Below are 16,467 nucleotides of genomic sequence, written 5' to 3' on the forward strand. Positions count from 1 at the left end.
CACCTAAAAATCGTTTTAACCACTTTCAAATTTGCTCAAATTTAGTTCTCTTAGAATGGCTGCCTTTTGCCACTACCTGAAACAGGGCTGACATTTAGTCACACAGTTGCAAGTCAGAGTTCTCTCTCAAACCCTCCTCTCTCTGCATCTGTGAATACCAGACAACCTGTCTCGCAAGTGTATCATTTTTGCAGTATTTGGAAAACACCCATAACTGTGCCAACCAGAGCCTCGAGCATCCTGTGGGCACAGCCCAGGGCTCCGCGCGCAGGCAGGGCCTCCTTACCCAGGATCTCCTCAGCACTCCATGGCTCCTGCTGCTCCGCAGCCAGGCCCTCGACGGGCTTTCCTTCTGGACTCTGCTGCCCGTACCAGCCCCCCCAGCCAGGAAACCACGACTGAAGGTACTGCAACATCCCACTGCCACCACGGGCGTCAGGGTCTCCAGGAGAGTCTCCTGGTGATTCAAGCTGAGGCTCTCGGAGGCTCTGTGTCAATCAAAATGAGCAAAGATGAGCACCCACGCAGAGAAACATGGGGTGACAGGTCACTGACTGGTCTCTGTCCCCTACCCCTGGCCTGGGAGAGGGCAGCTGAATGCCTCTCCTGGTGAGCACATCTTACCTCTGCCAGTTCGTCTTGCTTGTGGAATCGGTCATGAACCAGTTCACGCAGAATCTTCAACTCCTCAAAACTCTGCTCCTCTTCTATCCGACACATCTCCACCTTTTTAGGGGGAAATAAACAAATTCATGAGACATGCGCTCCAGAGCAGCCAGAGAGCCTCCCAAGGATCTGTAAATGCTGGGAAGAACCTAACTAGCCCCAGCCGGTAAGTTCAAGACACCAGGAAGAGGCGACAGCTTTGCACCCACTATGCTTCTTGAGTGACACAGCTTTCCCACCCACCGCAGCCACTGCACTTCATCTCTGGGACTCAACATTGAATAGAGGGGGCACAGAGCAGGATGTGCCGCTGTTAGTCAGCTCCCAAGCTAAGACAGGTTCATAAGGAAAAGTAATATTCCCTTCCGTGTGGATAGATTTACTGAAGAAAGAGTTCATTAAAAGTCCTGGCTGAGGGGCCGGAATGACAGTACAGTGGGGAGGGTATTTGCCTTGCACGCAGCCAACTTGGGTTCGATCCCCAGCATCCCATATGATCCCCCAAGCAATGCCAGGAGAACAGAGCCAGGAATAACCTCTGAGTATTGCAGAGTGTGACCCAAAAAAGGAAGAAAAAAAAAAAAAAAACCTCCTGGCTGAGACTTCCAGGGTGCTCTCAGAGTGGGGCAGGCCCGCTTCCACCCAAACAAAGCCCCAGCAGCTGCTCCTTACATACCAAAACCACCGCCATGCCTCCAGCTGGACTCACTCTACCACCTCAGAACTGAGCCTCAGAGAGAACCTAATCTGCTGAAAACTTCAAGTACACTGGTCTATGTGCCTGAAAACTCCAGGCCTTCTCAAACTGCCCCATTTAATATTCAAATTTTCTGGAGCATCTCCAAACCAGAACACTGACATCCCAGATTGAATGGGAACTGAATGCAGAAGCCAACCAATCATGACTAACAAAAACATCGACACAGAAGGCTGAACTTGCAACAACCACTTAGTAAACCTCCAGACAAGGATTTAATGTTCCCATGGTGAGATATGACAATTTTCACAAATTTTCTTCTACAGAAATATTTTTTGATTAATCCTGTTAGCCACTAAATGGTAGATAACAAGCAATATAAAACAAATTATTGTGAAACTGCTACTGGGGCAAGTTTTAGGGGTAGTTGGTTTGGAAAATGGAGGAAATGAAGAAAGGAAGGTGACAGTGGTGGTGGGATTGGGGTTGGAATATTGAATGCCTGTAATAAATCTTTGAGAAAGTCCCATCGTGGCATGAAGACCCTCACCTTGTCATCTTCAGACAGCAAGCCTCCTTTTAACTTGCTGAAGTATCTGTCCGTGTAAAACACAGCATCCCTGGCACGGTGCAGCAGGAAGTCCCAAGTGCAATGCTTCCTTTGCTCTCTGATGGCGTTCAGGTTAGCATTCAGAGCAAAATACCACCATTCTCGGCAGCTGCAACAGTTCATAACAGTATAATTACTTCTTATGGGAAAAGCCGCTAAAAGGCCATCAGCCCCAGGCAATCCACTTAACACCTCTCCTGAGAAAACCTGACTCTTATCAATTATCAATTTTAAGCCTCCACATCACTTTATTCTGAGGGGTGTGGGGCTTGAATCCACATCCATGCAAGCATGTACTGTACCATTCACTGGGTTATATCCATGGCCCAGTATGCTCGTCTTAAAATAAAGTCCCGATATGTGGGGAAAATAAGTCTACCAAGAAGGATAATTAAAAAAGGGAGACTCAACTTGACATCAATAACATGAGAGCAGTGTCCTTTATCAGAGGGGGTTACATGCCCAGCATACATCCCGACTGGGTGTCTGAAGCCATGAATGAACCCAGTCCCATACACACACTTGTGCTTTCTCATCCATAAAGACCCATGATAACAAATTAGGCACGGTAAGAGATTAACAGTAACAACAAGAAGATAAAACAGCTACAAATAATATAAGTTATGTGAATGCGGTCTCTCTCAAAATATCTCACTCTGAGTGAGAGTTCTGGACCACAGCTAAGACCACAGACAAGGAATTACTGGGAGGAATTGGTCTGAATTGCCTATTATGTCAGCCCACAAATCTGGTGTAAGGTCAGCAGCATGGTAAGATAAAGACCAGAACTGGGGATTTAGTGTAAGGTTGAGGAAACATGCCTGATATACTCAAGACCTGGGATCCATTACCAGCACTACACAGCCTCCTGAGCACTGCCAACTGTAGGCACCCAAGCACTGAGGGGTGGCCTGGTGGTCTCTGGCACCACAGGGCCCAAGCAGTAGCACAGCCCCGGCCATAGCACTGACCCACTGACCAGTCTGACAAACTATCACCAGCAGTGGTCCAATTCTCTGAGCACCACTTGGGAGGCACCCTTCCTCCCCCTCACCAAAAATAAAACACTGCAATATGAAAAAGTTATTTCTGCTATGGGAGTTATGAAGTTATGAAGCTATGGGAGTATGGCTGTGGGAGTTATAACATATACTATATATAAATGCTAACCAAACACCCTGAAGCAATGAGAAAGTTCAGAGAATACCACTGCCCAATCACATTCCGCCAGAGCAGCATCTGTCTTCATGCTGACCAACAGTGAAACAGCCAGAGTTTCCCTGCACTTAATCTAAAAACAAACCCAAGATACCAAACAAATATACAAGCACATCCATGTCCTAGATGAGAAACACTGAATTGACCTTTTCAAAGCCAGGAAAATCAACCGGACTTTTATTGCCAACCAGGAGACCTAGCTCTACTCTGTCCAGGAAGAGGCAAGAGAGACACACAGTTCACAAATAACCCTGAATTCAAAGGGCCTTACTTCTCAGACACAGCAACTTTGGGCTTCCATTTCCGGAACTTCGCCTGCTGCTCCTTTCGTTCTAACTCCTTGAGGAACTCCATGATCTGCCGATACTGTAGCTTTTGGTCATTTTGGCCAGAAGTTGAGAGGCACAAGGTTAGAATGGATACAATTCTTTTACTCAATCAAGATGTATCTCTAATACAAACCAGTCACACTTAACAGACACTGAACCGAAGCCAGTGCAAAGGGGAGAATCAAATTTCAGTATCATGTGGCATTTCTCTCTGTACCCCAAGTATTTTTATTTGCTCTATGTCGTTGACTGTTCTGAAGTGCCAGAGGTCTCATAGGAAGAAAAGCGCTCTGCCACTGAGCCAAATCCCCAACCCTCTCCCCTGACTCCCTTCACAGCACCTGGAATCAGTGCATCAGAACTAAGCTGAGAACAACCCAATCAGACTGCTTGACAGCGATCTCTAACCAAGCCCAATTTTGCTTGTGTACACTTTATGTCCTTCCTGGGGCAGCCCCCACCCAGCAGTCAAACAGCCACCAGAGCACAGGTACCTGAGAGAGTTTCAAGGGAATAGTCTCCAGCTGAATGTCACACTCGATGCGGGGAGTGTGTCGGGTCCGCAGAGGTTCCTTGGAGCAATTTCTCTTCAACAGGGCAGACGCACACACGGGCTCTAAGATGTAGTGATGACCGCGGCTCTCCATGCTCTTGTCCATGGCTTCCTGAATGTCACAAGAATGTCCGCCATTAAGGGAGTAGTTCCACGATCAGGGCCCAAGATGTCCACTACTCACACATATCAGCATCCAAAAGTGGGTGGGGGGGGGAGAAACACTGGAAATCAAGAGCTCTTGAGGATATTTGAATTTTTATTTCTATTCAGTATGTAATGCCCACACAGCAGAGCCTGGCAAGCTACCCGTATTCAATATGCCAAAAACAGTAACAATAATGGGTCTCATTCCTCTGACCCTGAAAGAGCTTCCAATACAGCAGCGTTGGGAAAGACAAGTAAGGAGAGGCTGTTAAAATCTCAGGACTGGGATGAATGGAGACGTTACTGGTGCCAGCTCAAATAAATTGATGAACAACGGGATGACAGTGATACAGTGATACAGCAATTCAGTATGTAATATGTTGAGTATTTTAAATTTTAAAAGCAAAGAAAGATGAAATAATGTCCTTGCTACCCCATGTTCCCACCACGCAGACAATAATGCCACCGGCGACATTCCAGACAGGAAAATCCATTGTTTTCTGGGTTTTTTAACAAATGGTTTAAATGCTGTTTTGACTTGGTTTTCATTTACTCATTTGTTCTGATGGTGAAGGGAATTATTGGACACCCCCATATATATGGGGGGATGGGCTCTGCAGTAACAGGGATCACATACAAAGCATGCACACTAGCCCTTTGAGCTCTCTCCCTGGTCCTTCCTTGCCTCGTACTGTATCAGAGAACTATCACATATTCATCATAAAGACCTTTGCCTTTGGTTCCGGGGATGTGGCTCTGAGTTACAGCATATGACCTGCACGTCTGAGGGCCACAGTTTGCTCTCTGGCATTGTAAATAAAAGGGGGAAGGGAAGAAGACCTTTGCCTTTATCCTCTATTTTTATAGCTGCGAACAGTTTGGTTTAGGCTTGGGGCTACACCCAGTGGTGTCAGAACCTACTCCAGGCTCTGAACTGTGGGTCACTCCTGGCCACTTCTGGTCTCAGTGGACCTATGTGGTGCTGGGAATCGAATCAAGGTTGGCCACATACAAGGCAAGCTCTTCACATGCTGTACTTTCTCTCTCTCCATCCCTACATACTGTCGTGTTCTATGGTTAAGGATGCACAGTACTTATTTGACTGAGTTGCTGAAACAAAAGGCATCTTATACCATCGCATGCAGATAGAAGCTGAACAATCTTGGGTAGGGGCAAAAATGTGACCTCTTCATTTCAACTAAACCACCTTCAGGGGCCAGAGAGATAATATTGCAGATAAGGAAACTTGCCTTGCATGCAGCTGACCTGGGCTCAATCCTTAGCATCCCATTCAGACCCCCTAAGCCCACAAGGAGTGAGTCCTGAGCATTATCAAGTGTGACACAAAAACAAAACAAAATCAACTAATCCAACTTAATTTTACAAAAGAAAAAAAAGAGAAACTGAGTCTACTTTTAGCATGTGCAGCCATACTCTATAAACCCGGGGTTTATAAACCTGCAGATATTTCTAATTTAAACACCATCATAGTTGAAGTTTCAATATGACAAGAATTTTCTCTTTTAAGAGTCAGATCTTGTGCTTTGTTTATTAAAAATCTGGATGCTGGAGCCATGGAAATAGCTCCGGGGTTAAAGGTGCATGCCATGTAGGCTCAATAACCCAAGTGTGACCCCTAACACCTCATGGTCACCTGATTGTTATAGGGTGTGGCCCAGGGGGGCCCAGCAACTCTGGGACCAATCAGAGCCACAGAGCAGGACCTGCACTGCCCAGTTGATCAAGTATTACAACAAATGACCCCATGGCCCCCTGAGCACTGCTAGAGAGGCCTACAGTGCTAAGAGAATCAATAATTATGTCAGATATACACAGAGGAACACTGTGAAACAGAAACCACAAACTACAGTACAAAGAGGGACACTGATCAATCTTAAAAGCTAATTTTAAGGGCCAGAGAGATAGCTCAACCCAACTGAGTGCATGCTGTGTGTGTGGGAACCCAGACAGCACAATCCCCTGAGGAGCACTAGGGGAGACCCTGAGCACAAAACCAGTAGTAGCTCCCAGCATCACTGGCTGTGACCCCAAAATAAAAAGAAATAGCACTAGCTTTAAGTGGGTGAAGAAGATAGTGCAAGAAGCTACCATACATGTTTTCGCATGTAGGAACCTTGGGTTCCACCCCCGGAACTACATGGTCCCCAGAGTCCTACCAGGAAGGACACCCTGCATCTAGCAGGATGCAAACTCCAGTACTACTGGCTGTGGTTCGAAAAAAGAGGAAAAATTAATAAATCTCTAATAAAACTTTCAAGTTTTAAATATAAACATTTGTAAAAAACCATACAGGGGCCAGAGAGATAGTATACAGGAAAGGCACACTTGCCTTGCAAGCAGCCGACCCCCGTTCAGTCCACAGCACCCCACATAGGGCTTCAAGCCCCAGTGATCTACCCACTCTATATCGGTGCAGTGCTGCAATGAAGTACCCCTGCCCCAACATACCTGCAACTCCACCTGAGGCAGGTCTCCCAATAAAGTGCAATCAGCATCCCAATAGATGCTAAACTCCGCCACATCCAACTGCTTTTTCCGCATTAATTTCTGAACCTGAGTGAGAAAGACAGGGAAGGAAAGACAGGGAAGATGACTCTCTATTCACAAGGTTATTTACTGACCCAACAAACCACCAGAAGACACATGTATCATACACTTGGTGAGGTAAAGTGATTTAAAACACAGTTTTACAAACCAGAGAGACCGCTCAGTAGGCTGAGCTCACATGCAAGAGGCCAGGCTTGGGGCCAGAGCATTAGTACAACAGGAAAGGTGTTTGCCTTGTAGGCAGCTGACCCAGGTTCAATCCCTGCAACCTAATTCCTGAGTGCAAAGCCACGAGTAACCCCTTAGCATCACCAGCTAGGAGGAACTCCTGAGGGCAGAGCCATGAGCACCACCAAGTGTGGCCCAAAAGCGATAAAGAAAAAAGAAACAGAACTCTGGCAACAGAACTCTGGTAACACAGCAGAGTCGAGCTTCCCACCTGACGTGACAGAGAACCTAAGCTGTGATTACATCAAAATAATGAGCAAGGTTAGAGGGTCAAGCTCCAGTTAGGAATACTTGGTTATCCTGCTCCTATTAGCTACATCAGTCTGGGCATCAGGGTCCAGTACAATCTTTTTTCCTGGGTGTGTCATGACATGGAAAAAGCTGGGAAGTATCAGCACAGAATCACCAAGAGTCTGAGATACAAGCAAAATGGTCACTACATAGTATTTTAGAATTGGAGGCAAAAACTGACAGAATCCCGAAGACAGCCAGCCACAGTCAGGATCACAGAAAGAGCTATACTTGATATTTGTAAGCTAAACCAGAAGTAGCACCTTGTAACCAAGTGGGTAGAGAAGGTGAGGAATAAGTGAAAGAAAGAGACAAACAGGGAATGCAGTGATAGCACAGCGGGTAGGGTGTTTGCCTTGCAGGCAGCCGACCCGGGTTTGATTCCCAGCACCCCATGTTGTCTCCTGAGTAATTACTGAGTGCAGAGCTAGGAGTAACCCCTGTGCATCGGCGGGCATGACCCAAAAAGCTTAAAAAATGGGATAAAGTGTGGAGCTGAGGGCTAGAGAGGTAGTAAGGCAGGTGTTTCCTTTGAATGTTCCCAGCTCCCAGCCCTGCAGCACCACATATGGTTCCTGATTCATTCATGCAGAGTAAGGAGGAAGCTCTAGCACCTCCAGGTACAGCCCCAAAACAAAATTAAATAGATTAAAATAAAATGTTGGGCTGGAGCAATAGCACAGCAGGTAGGGCGTTTGCCTTGCATGTGAATTCGATTCCCAGAATTCCATATGGTCCCCTGAGCACCGCCAGGAGTAATTCCTGAGTGCAAAATCAGGAGTAACCCCTGTGCATCACTGGGTGTGACCCAAAAAGAAAAAAAAAATGATAAGCCTGGCAAGCTACCGAGAGTATCTCGCCCGCTCAGCAGAGCCTGGCAAGCTACCCGTGACGAACTCGATATGCCAAACAGTAACAACAAAGTCTCCAATGGAGACGTTACTGGGCCCGCTCGAGCAAATAAAAATAAATAAATAATAAATAAAATGTTGAGTGGAAGACATGGAAGGATCAGTGTCATGGGTAAGGACCCCAGTTCTGGAGCAGGAATGGCAAACTTTCTCAGTACAGGCGCCACCATAAACACCTCTCTGAGGTAACGCTTCAATTCAGTCACTACTTGAAAGTTCCCAAATGGTCTGCATAGGGTGAGTGTGACCTTCAGTTACAAAATCAGGTCAGGGGCCAGATCTGGTCTCCAGATCAGTTTGCCAATCTCTGCTCTAACGCGGGACCATGGGACTTTTTGAGCTAGTTCCACCCTCACTCCTCTCTTTACCTTTAGCTCCACTGCAGTAAGAGGAAGAAAGGCATGATAAAAAGTCATGAGGTAAATTATTAGGAACACTAAGAACAATGCCTGACATATCACAGAGATGTGAAAAATTATGTCAGATCCCACTGATTTTAATATTCAGTAATATGGTAGAAAAGAATAAAGAGGGAAAGCTGGTTTCAGGGAGGAAAATGAGAAGACACAATATAAGGAGATCAGTTTAATTATGATAAGATCAAAGAGGTAGAATAAAAGCATAAACATGAAAGTAAGAAGAGAAGTGGAAGAGCAAAGAGAGTACAACAGGTGGGGCACTTGCCTTGCATGTGGCTGAGCCCAGTTCAATTCCTGATACAACCAACGATCCCCAGACCAACACCAGGGTCACTCCTGAGCACAAGGTCAAGAAAAGTCCCTGACCCCAGCTGGGCAAGGCTCAAACTGTCCCCTTCACTCCCCCTCCAAAAAAGCGAAAAAGAATGGGGATCAACACAGAAACCAGGGACCAGGGCCATAGTACAGCAGATAAGGCCTTGCCTTGCATGCAGCTGACCCACGTTAGATCCCTGACTTTCTCATTTGGTCCCCAGAGCCTGTCAGGACTAATCCTGACACAAAACCAGCAGTAAGTCCTGAGCACCACCACCAGGTATGGTCCAAAAACAAGAAAAATAAAAACGTGGAAACCAATAGCAAATACTCCCAGTAAGTAGCTTCGAAACTATGAAGAAAGAGTTCACTCAAGAAGAGCACATAGTACAAGAAGGATATCAAAGTTGAAATCCTCTGTACCTCCACTTCCTCATATATAAAAAATTGAATTGCATCAGCACTTTACAGATGAGTGATATACCCAAAGGTCAGCAAATCAGATTTGTTATATACAGAAACAGTCGATCATTGTATGACTGAAACATAATCACAAAAGTGTGTTAAGTCTGTAATTGCATCTCATGGTGATTCATTAAAAAAATTTTTTTAAAAATTGTTTTTAAAAAAATCAACCAAATAACATGGTGGGAAAGAATACAATTTCATTTACACAAGCAAAAGGCAGGCCCTAGAGTTCCGACAATAAAGCTTTCTAGCTGGATGCAATCAAATTTCATACTCACAGGCTCATTCACAGCATTTTGCATGGACACATTCTTAATGCAGATGCCAAACGCAAAAGGATGGGAAGGATTGGTGACACCATCTTCAAAGCGCAAATGAACATCTTGGATTTTTAACTGCAAAGGGAAGAAAAAAAAAGAAAAGCACAATGAGACAGTTACAGGTGGACCACTACAAGTGGGAGCAAAACTGTCCTGAGCCACTGATGTGACTCATACAGCGAGCTGGGCAAACACTTTACATCAAGCACATGTACAATACTCACTAGGTGCCAACCACAAATGACCTGAGTGCCATTTCTTTATTGGCACTATAGCAGGGGCTGGAGCGATAGCACAGCAGGTAGGGCGTTTGCCTTGCACGCAGCCAACATGGCTGACCCGAGTTCGATTCCTCCGCCCCTCTCGGAGAGCCCGGCAAGCTACCGAGAGTATCTCGCCCGCACAGCAAAGCCTGGCAAGCACCCGTGATGTATTCGATATGCCAAACACAGTAACAACAAAGTCTCCATTGGAGACGTTACTGGGCCCGCTCGAGAAAATCAAAGAACAACGAGAGGACAGTGACAGTGACAGTGACACAATATGACAACACAATACTTTCCTTAATCATTTTAGAAGATAACACTCAAAGAATGTAATACCATTAACCTAGATACCACTGGGCCTCCCTCTCTCATAATGTGTTATTCTTACCTGTATTTCAACACCAGGATAAATGAACACCAGAAGGGCATACTTTAGACTTTGATATTTATTTCCCCTTGTTCTTTTAGGCACTAACTGTCAGTGAATTAAAAACTACCAACAGAAAAAAAAAAAACTACCAACAGAAAGTTAAAAGAAAATATACTCATGTAATGGGAGAAAATATTTTAAATCACAAAAGGACTACAATTCAGAACACACAAAGAACACTTACAATATTACAACATCACATCTGAAAACAGAAAAGATTTTTTAAATGGAATAAATGATTTGAATAAATTTTTCTCAAGAAATACAAATGGCCAATAAGAATATGAAAAGATGAAAATGCAATTCACAACTATGGTGAGGGACCAGAGCAACAGTACAGGGTTAAGGTATTCCCTTGCCCGCAGATGACCCTGGTTCGATCCCTAGCACCATCTGGTCCCCAAGCACTGCCAGGAATAACTTCCAGAGACCTGGGAGCTGCACCTCTGGGTAAGCGCCCCCACCCCCAAAAATAACTAACAGAACTACAATGAGTTGTCTTCATACTTACTAGTACAGTTAAAATCAAAAGACAATGACAAAATCAGGGAGACAGTGCACCAGCGGGCACCTGTTCCACGTATGAAGATATGGGTGCCATCACTAACACCAGACGAAAACAAGCCAGCCCCCTTCCAAATTCCCTTCTAGAAAGCACAAAATTGTTGGTTCTAAGCCAACAACGGACAAAAAGTCCCTCACCTACGTTCTTCTCTTTGGGGGCCGGAGGGAGGGGCTCAGGGGACAGGGCAGCCCTCACCCAGCAGTGCTCAAGGCTTATTCCTGGCTCTGTGCTCAGGGATCACTCCTGGCGGGGCAAGGGCAGCATATAGGGTACAGGGGATCACACCTAGGACCTCTATTTCTTAGAGCTGTTGTGCCCAAGTTTCAGATCCCCAATTGCGGAGAGACCAAGCCCACGCTCAATAATGCAAAAGCAAAGGAACTTTATTACTACCCCAAGCCAACACAGTGGAGTCTTAACAAGGACGCCGACTGCAAATCACAAGCAGTTTATACGGGTTCAGAATTAAGAAACAATTTATATACTGGTCTATTTTTAGCATCAGCCCTATTACAATGGTGGTCAGAAATTAGGTAATGGGGAGCTGGAGCGATAGCACCACGGCTAGGGCGTTTGCCTTGCACGCGGCCGACCCGGGTTCAATTCCCAGCATCCCATATGGTCCCCTGAGCACTGCCAGGAGTAATTCCTGGGTGCAAAGCCACAAGTAACCCCTGTGCATCGCCAGGTGCATCCCCAAAAAGGAAAAAAAAGAATGAAAAAAAGAAAGTAGGCAATGATTAGTAAGTTTCTAAGAAGGGTACAGTGACTCCTCATTACCGGCCAGGCCCAACTGCCCATTCCTTATCTCGGCAAATTACTCAACTGGAAGTTTACCAGAAACTGCAAGTTCTACTCCAGGAAACAGAAACTGAGGCCTAGTTGAGACTTAATGTTAGCTGCAGCTTGTCATGGCACTAGTTTCACCCTCACAGAGCATTCACCAAAAAGGGCTTACAATTTTCAACTCCTTCTGTCTTGAAATGTAAAAGTATTTCCTGTAACTGACAGATCTGAATATCATTCCTTTGAAATGCAATCATCAGGAAGGAAAGGGCTCTTCTCTCCTAGTCTCTGTGGCAGGACAGAAGTCCAGCTAGCAGATGAGGCTGGTCTCAGCAGACCTACAGTGACCATTGCACTGTAGCACTGTCCTCCCGCTGTTCATCGATTTGCTCGAGTGGGCACCAGTAACGTCTCCATTGTGAGACTTGTTGTTACTATTTTTGGCATATCAAGTACACCACAGGGAGCTTGCCAGGCTTTGCCGTGTGAGCGGGATATTCTCGGTAGCTTGCCAGTCTCTCCAAGAGGGATGGAGGAATCGAACCCTGGTCAGCCACATGCAAGGCAAACTCCCTACCCGCTGTGCTATTGCTCCAGCCTACGGTGATCATTACTCACTAATTTTTCACCTCTGAAATCCTGCCCTGAACACTTTCATGCATGCATTCAATGGCCCAGTCACCTCTGTGCAAATTGAAACGGGACTCTGTTCTTTTCCCTGCTGTCAGCAGTTACTGAAAAAATACTTTATCACTTCAACTAATTGCCTGTCTGTCTTTATTTTGACCATCCAAATAATAAAACAGGTTTTCTGGTCTTGGAAAAGAATCAAGTACTGATTCAGGTCACAATGTAGATGAACCCTGAGAGCATCATCCCAGGTCAAAGAAGTCTGACACTGAACATCAGGGAGATGTAAATCAAAGTCACGATGACACATCAACCCATATGTGTGACAATGGCTACCAACAACAATAACAACAACAACAACACACACAGGAATGAGAGTTGGTGAAGATGTGGGGAAAAAAGGGACCCCTGAGCACTGCCCATTAGAATGTAGACTGGGAAGTCATCTTGGGAAAGATGATGAAAGTTCCTCAAAAATGTTTAAAAGGGGAGCTAGGGAGGTAGTACAGGGGATAGTATATTTGCCTTGCATGCAGTCAACCTGGTTCAATCCCTCGCAGCCCATGTGCTCCCCAGAACCGTGCCAAGAGTGATTCCTGAGCACAGAGCCAAGATTAACCCCTAAGCACTACCTGGAGTGACCCAAAAACAAAAAGATGAAAAATGGAAAATAGATTATCAGGGCCAAAGAGATGCTACAGTAGGTTAAGGCACTTACCCTGCACACAGTCAACCCAGGTTCTATACCCAGTATCCGATATGAACCCCTGAGCCCAACAGGAGTGATGCCTGAGCACAGAGGCAGGAGTAAGCACTGAGTACCACTGGTGTGGCCAAAAAAAAAAAAAAAAAGATTATATACTTTAAAAGTATTAATTGTATGATATATTAACTCAATAAAGCTATTAAAGATAAAATAATATGATTTTTTTAATTCTGTGTCAGCAAAATAACTGCCTTGAAAAGAACTGAAGGCAACCACCCAAATGGATGAATCACTTTGCCAACATTATCAGTTATGAAACCAACAGCCTCAAACTGGACTGCCTAGGAAGTGCTATACCTGGAACATATCTGGCCTGTGTATTGCAATGTGACACCACACACCACACATTTTCATTATATCGCAATTAAAACCCTAGAGGTAGTTAAGCAGAGGTTAACTTTGATAAGATTTGACTATAAGAAAATGACTATGAACCCTGATCTAGTGTGGAGGAAAAAAAAAAACAGAATCAAATTTAAACCAAAAAAAGTGGCCAATAGCCCTAGCACTATAATTCTTCAATCCTTGACACATATATCATTAAAAGATTAAGTCTTTTTATCGAGCTGCTCACAATTTGCTGTTTGGGGAAGCTGCGGTAGAGAGGGACACCCCCAAAAAGAGCTTAAGGGGTCCAGGGACTACCCCTAGTGGTACTTAACCAAACAGGTCATACAGTTCAAAGTTAGGGCCCTGAGGTAGCAGGAATTGAGCTCAGGTCCTCAAGCACGCACCTCCAAATCCTGAGCTATCTCCCCAGCCCCCACAACTCACTATGTAATCAATTACAACTGGTGTATACAATCTGCCCTTTCTCACAGCTCAACAGAACAAGAAGTTAAGCAATAGGCCCTGAAACAGTACAGTCTGGGCAAATCATTCAGCGAGAGGGATTGATTCCAACAAACAAAAAGAAAGCACAGTGAGCAAAAGAAATGGAAGTGAAAGGAAAACTCCTACTCACACGAGCCCAAGCGAGAAAAACCTGAGTCTGCCCAGAGCGTGGGACTGGCTTTTCAGGTTTCTGCTTCAGCAAGGTCTCGCCAAAGGCACACCTGGGCGGCCAGCACTACACTCTGTATCACTTAGAACTTAGGAGAAACAAGAATTGAGACATGAAACACATTTTCAGGACCACAGGAAGCTCTATCTTGTTTATGCCTTACAAAAGCCAACAGAACCTACTTCAATGTTCTCCACAATTCTGGTCACCACGGAGGCAGTCACTGAATACCAATAGGATTCCCCTTTCTGCTGGCGCTCGCTCTACAAAGGAGAGGGATGGTGTTAGCAAAGGGAGTGTGTGCTCACTCTCTGTCTCCCCACCAGTGCACAATGGGACAAAAGATCTCTGCCTTGCCTTCCATTTTTCCTCCAAGGCTTGAAGTAGAGCTTTCTTCCGTTCCCTTTCCAGTAGCTTCTCCTTCTCATCATTGAAATCCTGTATTTTTTCAGGGGCTCCAATTAAGTGAAGGCTGGAGATGGAGATCACCCAAGGGTCCACATGGGGGCGATAGAAGGGAATCTGCAGGGTTACCTTGCCAATTAAACCTGAGAGAAGGAAGAAAGTCTTATTAATGTCTGTACACATTCGTTTGTTTGTTTGTTTGTTTGTTGGGGCTACATCCAGCAATGCTCAGGCTTACTCTACACTCAGGGATCACTCCTGGCGGGGCTCAGGGCACCATATGGGGTACGGATGATTGAGCCTGGATCAACAACGTGCAAAGCAAGTCAGTGCCATACTCGCCGTGCTATCGCTCTGGCCCATTTCTCTTCTGTGTTTCTGTAAACTATTAGTTTTCCTTGAGGAGCACTTTAATTTTTACCCTCTGGTTTTCAATTTTAAGAAAACAGCTTCTCATACAAATGAAATGAGTATTATAAGGCTGAGGGGTCTGTAAGAACAAGGCAGAGGGTGGTAGATAGCTCAAAGGACTGGAGCACATGCTTTAATGCAGGAGGCCTGCGTTCTGTCCTCAGCACTGCATGGTTCCCTGAGCACTCCCAGGAGTGAGCCCCAGCACAGAGCTGGGAGAAGATCCTGAGCACTGCAAGGGATAGCACAAATAGAAAAAAAAAAGTTAACTAAGTTTTTTAAAAAGAACAAGCATAAGAAATTAAGCACTAGAAAAAGTTGTGTGACTCTGCCTTTGCCTTATCAAAGGCTGTATCCTGCCTCTGGAAATGATCCGTCCCCACAAACTACACAGAAAACTTTCTTGGGATCTCCTCCTTCCTGAGAACAAAATTCCTAGCTCATCTTAACTGGTTGATGAGGGGCACATACTAGGAGAAGAGTACTTTCAAGATTTTCAGTATGCCCACTAGAACGTGCCAATTGAGTGACAGGTAATGCTGCAGTGGAACCATCAAAAAGGAAATGACAGACAGACTTGGGCTGAGGGTAGAACTCAGGACCCTGATAGAACTCTCATTTCTTGGGGCTGCAGCAAGAGCACAGTGGGTAGGACACTTGCCTTGCATGCAGCTGACCGGGGTTCAATCTCTGTATGGGTCCCCATGTGATTCCTGACAGCAGAGCCAGGAGTAATCCCTGAGTATCCACTGGTGTGGCTTAAGAACAAACAAAAATAATGAGAAGGACATTCCCAATTACAAAGATTTTTTTTTTATGACAACACCAAGTGATCAGCTATGTAATCCAGTAAGAAATTAAGAACTCTTACAACAAATAATGGGGAGGGGGGGGAGGAGTTAATATGGAGTTTATCCAGAAAACTAAAAATTAGTGTTTTATATTACAACTGAAACCTGATACCAGCTCTCACAACCAAGCGTTTCAACAATAATTCACACAGTTGTAATCCCAACCTAAATGGATTAGGCTAATAGTTACAGGACAATAAAATACAGTATCTGTTACATCGCATTTCCATTTTGCAGGAGAGCATAAAAAAAGGTTCACTTTTGCAGAAAAAAAAAAAAAAAGCTTTGTCATCAACTTTCTCCCAGAGTCTCCTGTGGTCCTTTGCCACTTGTCACTTTTCGAAGAAGCCTCAGTGCACCATTTCTCTGAAATCCTTCTTTGGGATCTCTGCCAGCATCTGGCAGCTCACCCAACACTCACTTCAAGTTCACCATTACTAATGTCACAAATGCTACAATCTCTTACAAAATATCTATTCTATTTCAATGGGCTTATCCTGTATTTGGACTTTTTTTTTTTTTCGGGTTTTTGGGGGACTCCCAGCAATGCGCAGGATTTACTCTTGGTTCTGCACTCAGGAATCTCTCCTGATGGAATTCATGGGACCATATGG

General features: G+C 45.0%; 1 protein-coding gene across 4 annotated transcripts in view; it reads right to left on the reverse strand.

Moving 5' to 3' along the window:
- VPS13D (vacuolar protein sorting 13 homolog D) overlaps positions 1–16,467 on the reverse strand; it is a 263,887-nt gene that overhangs the window by 235,012 nt on the left and 12,408 nt on the right. For all 4 annotated transcript variants that reach the window (XM_056111005.1, XM_056111004.1, XM_056111003.1 and 1 more), the window contains exons 4-12: positions 14,544–14,734; positions 14,369–14,449; positions 9,699–9,815; positions 6,690–6,794; positions 4,015–4,185; positions 3,463–3,563; positions 1,914–2,082; positions 625–726; positions 287–488 (exon numbers count right to left, since the gene is read on the reverse strand). In XM_056111005.1, the coding sequence (XP_055966980.1) occupies positions 287–488; positions 625–726; positions 1,914–2,082; positions 3,463–3,563; positions 4,015–4,185; positions 6,690–6,794; positions 9,699–9,815; positions 14,369–14,449; positions 14,544–14,734 (1,239 nt within the window). The remainder of the gene's footprint in view (positions 1–286; positions 489–624; positions 727–1,913; positions 2,083–3,462; positions 3,564–4,014; positions 4,186–6,689; positions 6,795–9,698; positions 9,816–14,368; positions 14,450–14,543; positions 14,735–16,467) is intronic.

This window comes from Sorex fumeus, unplaced genomic scaffold (genome assembly GCF_029834395.1).
Source record: "Sorex fumeus unplaced genomic scaffold, SorFum_2.1 ptg000011l, whole genome shotgun sequence".
Taxonomy (NCBI): domain Eukaryota; kingdom Metazoa; phylum Chordata; class Mammalia; order Eulipotyphla; family Soricidae; genus Sorex; species Sorex fumeus.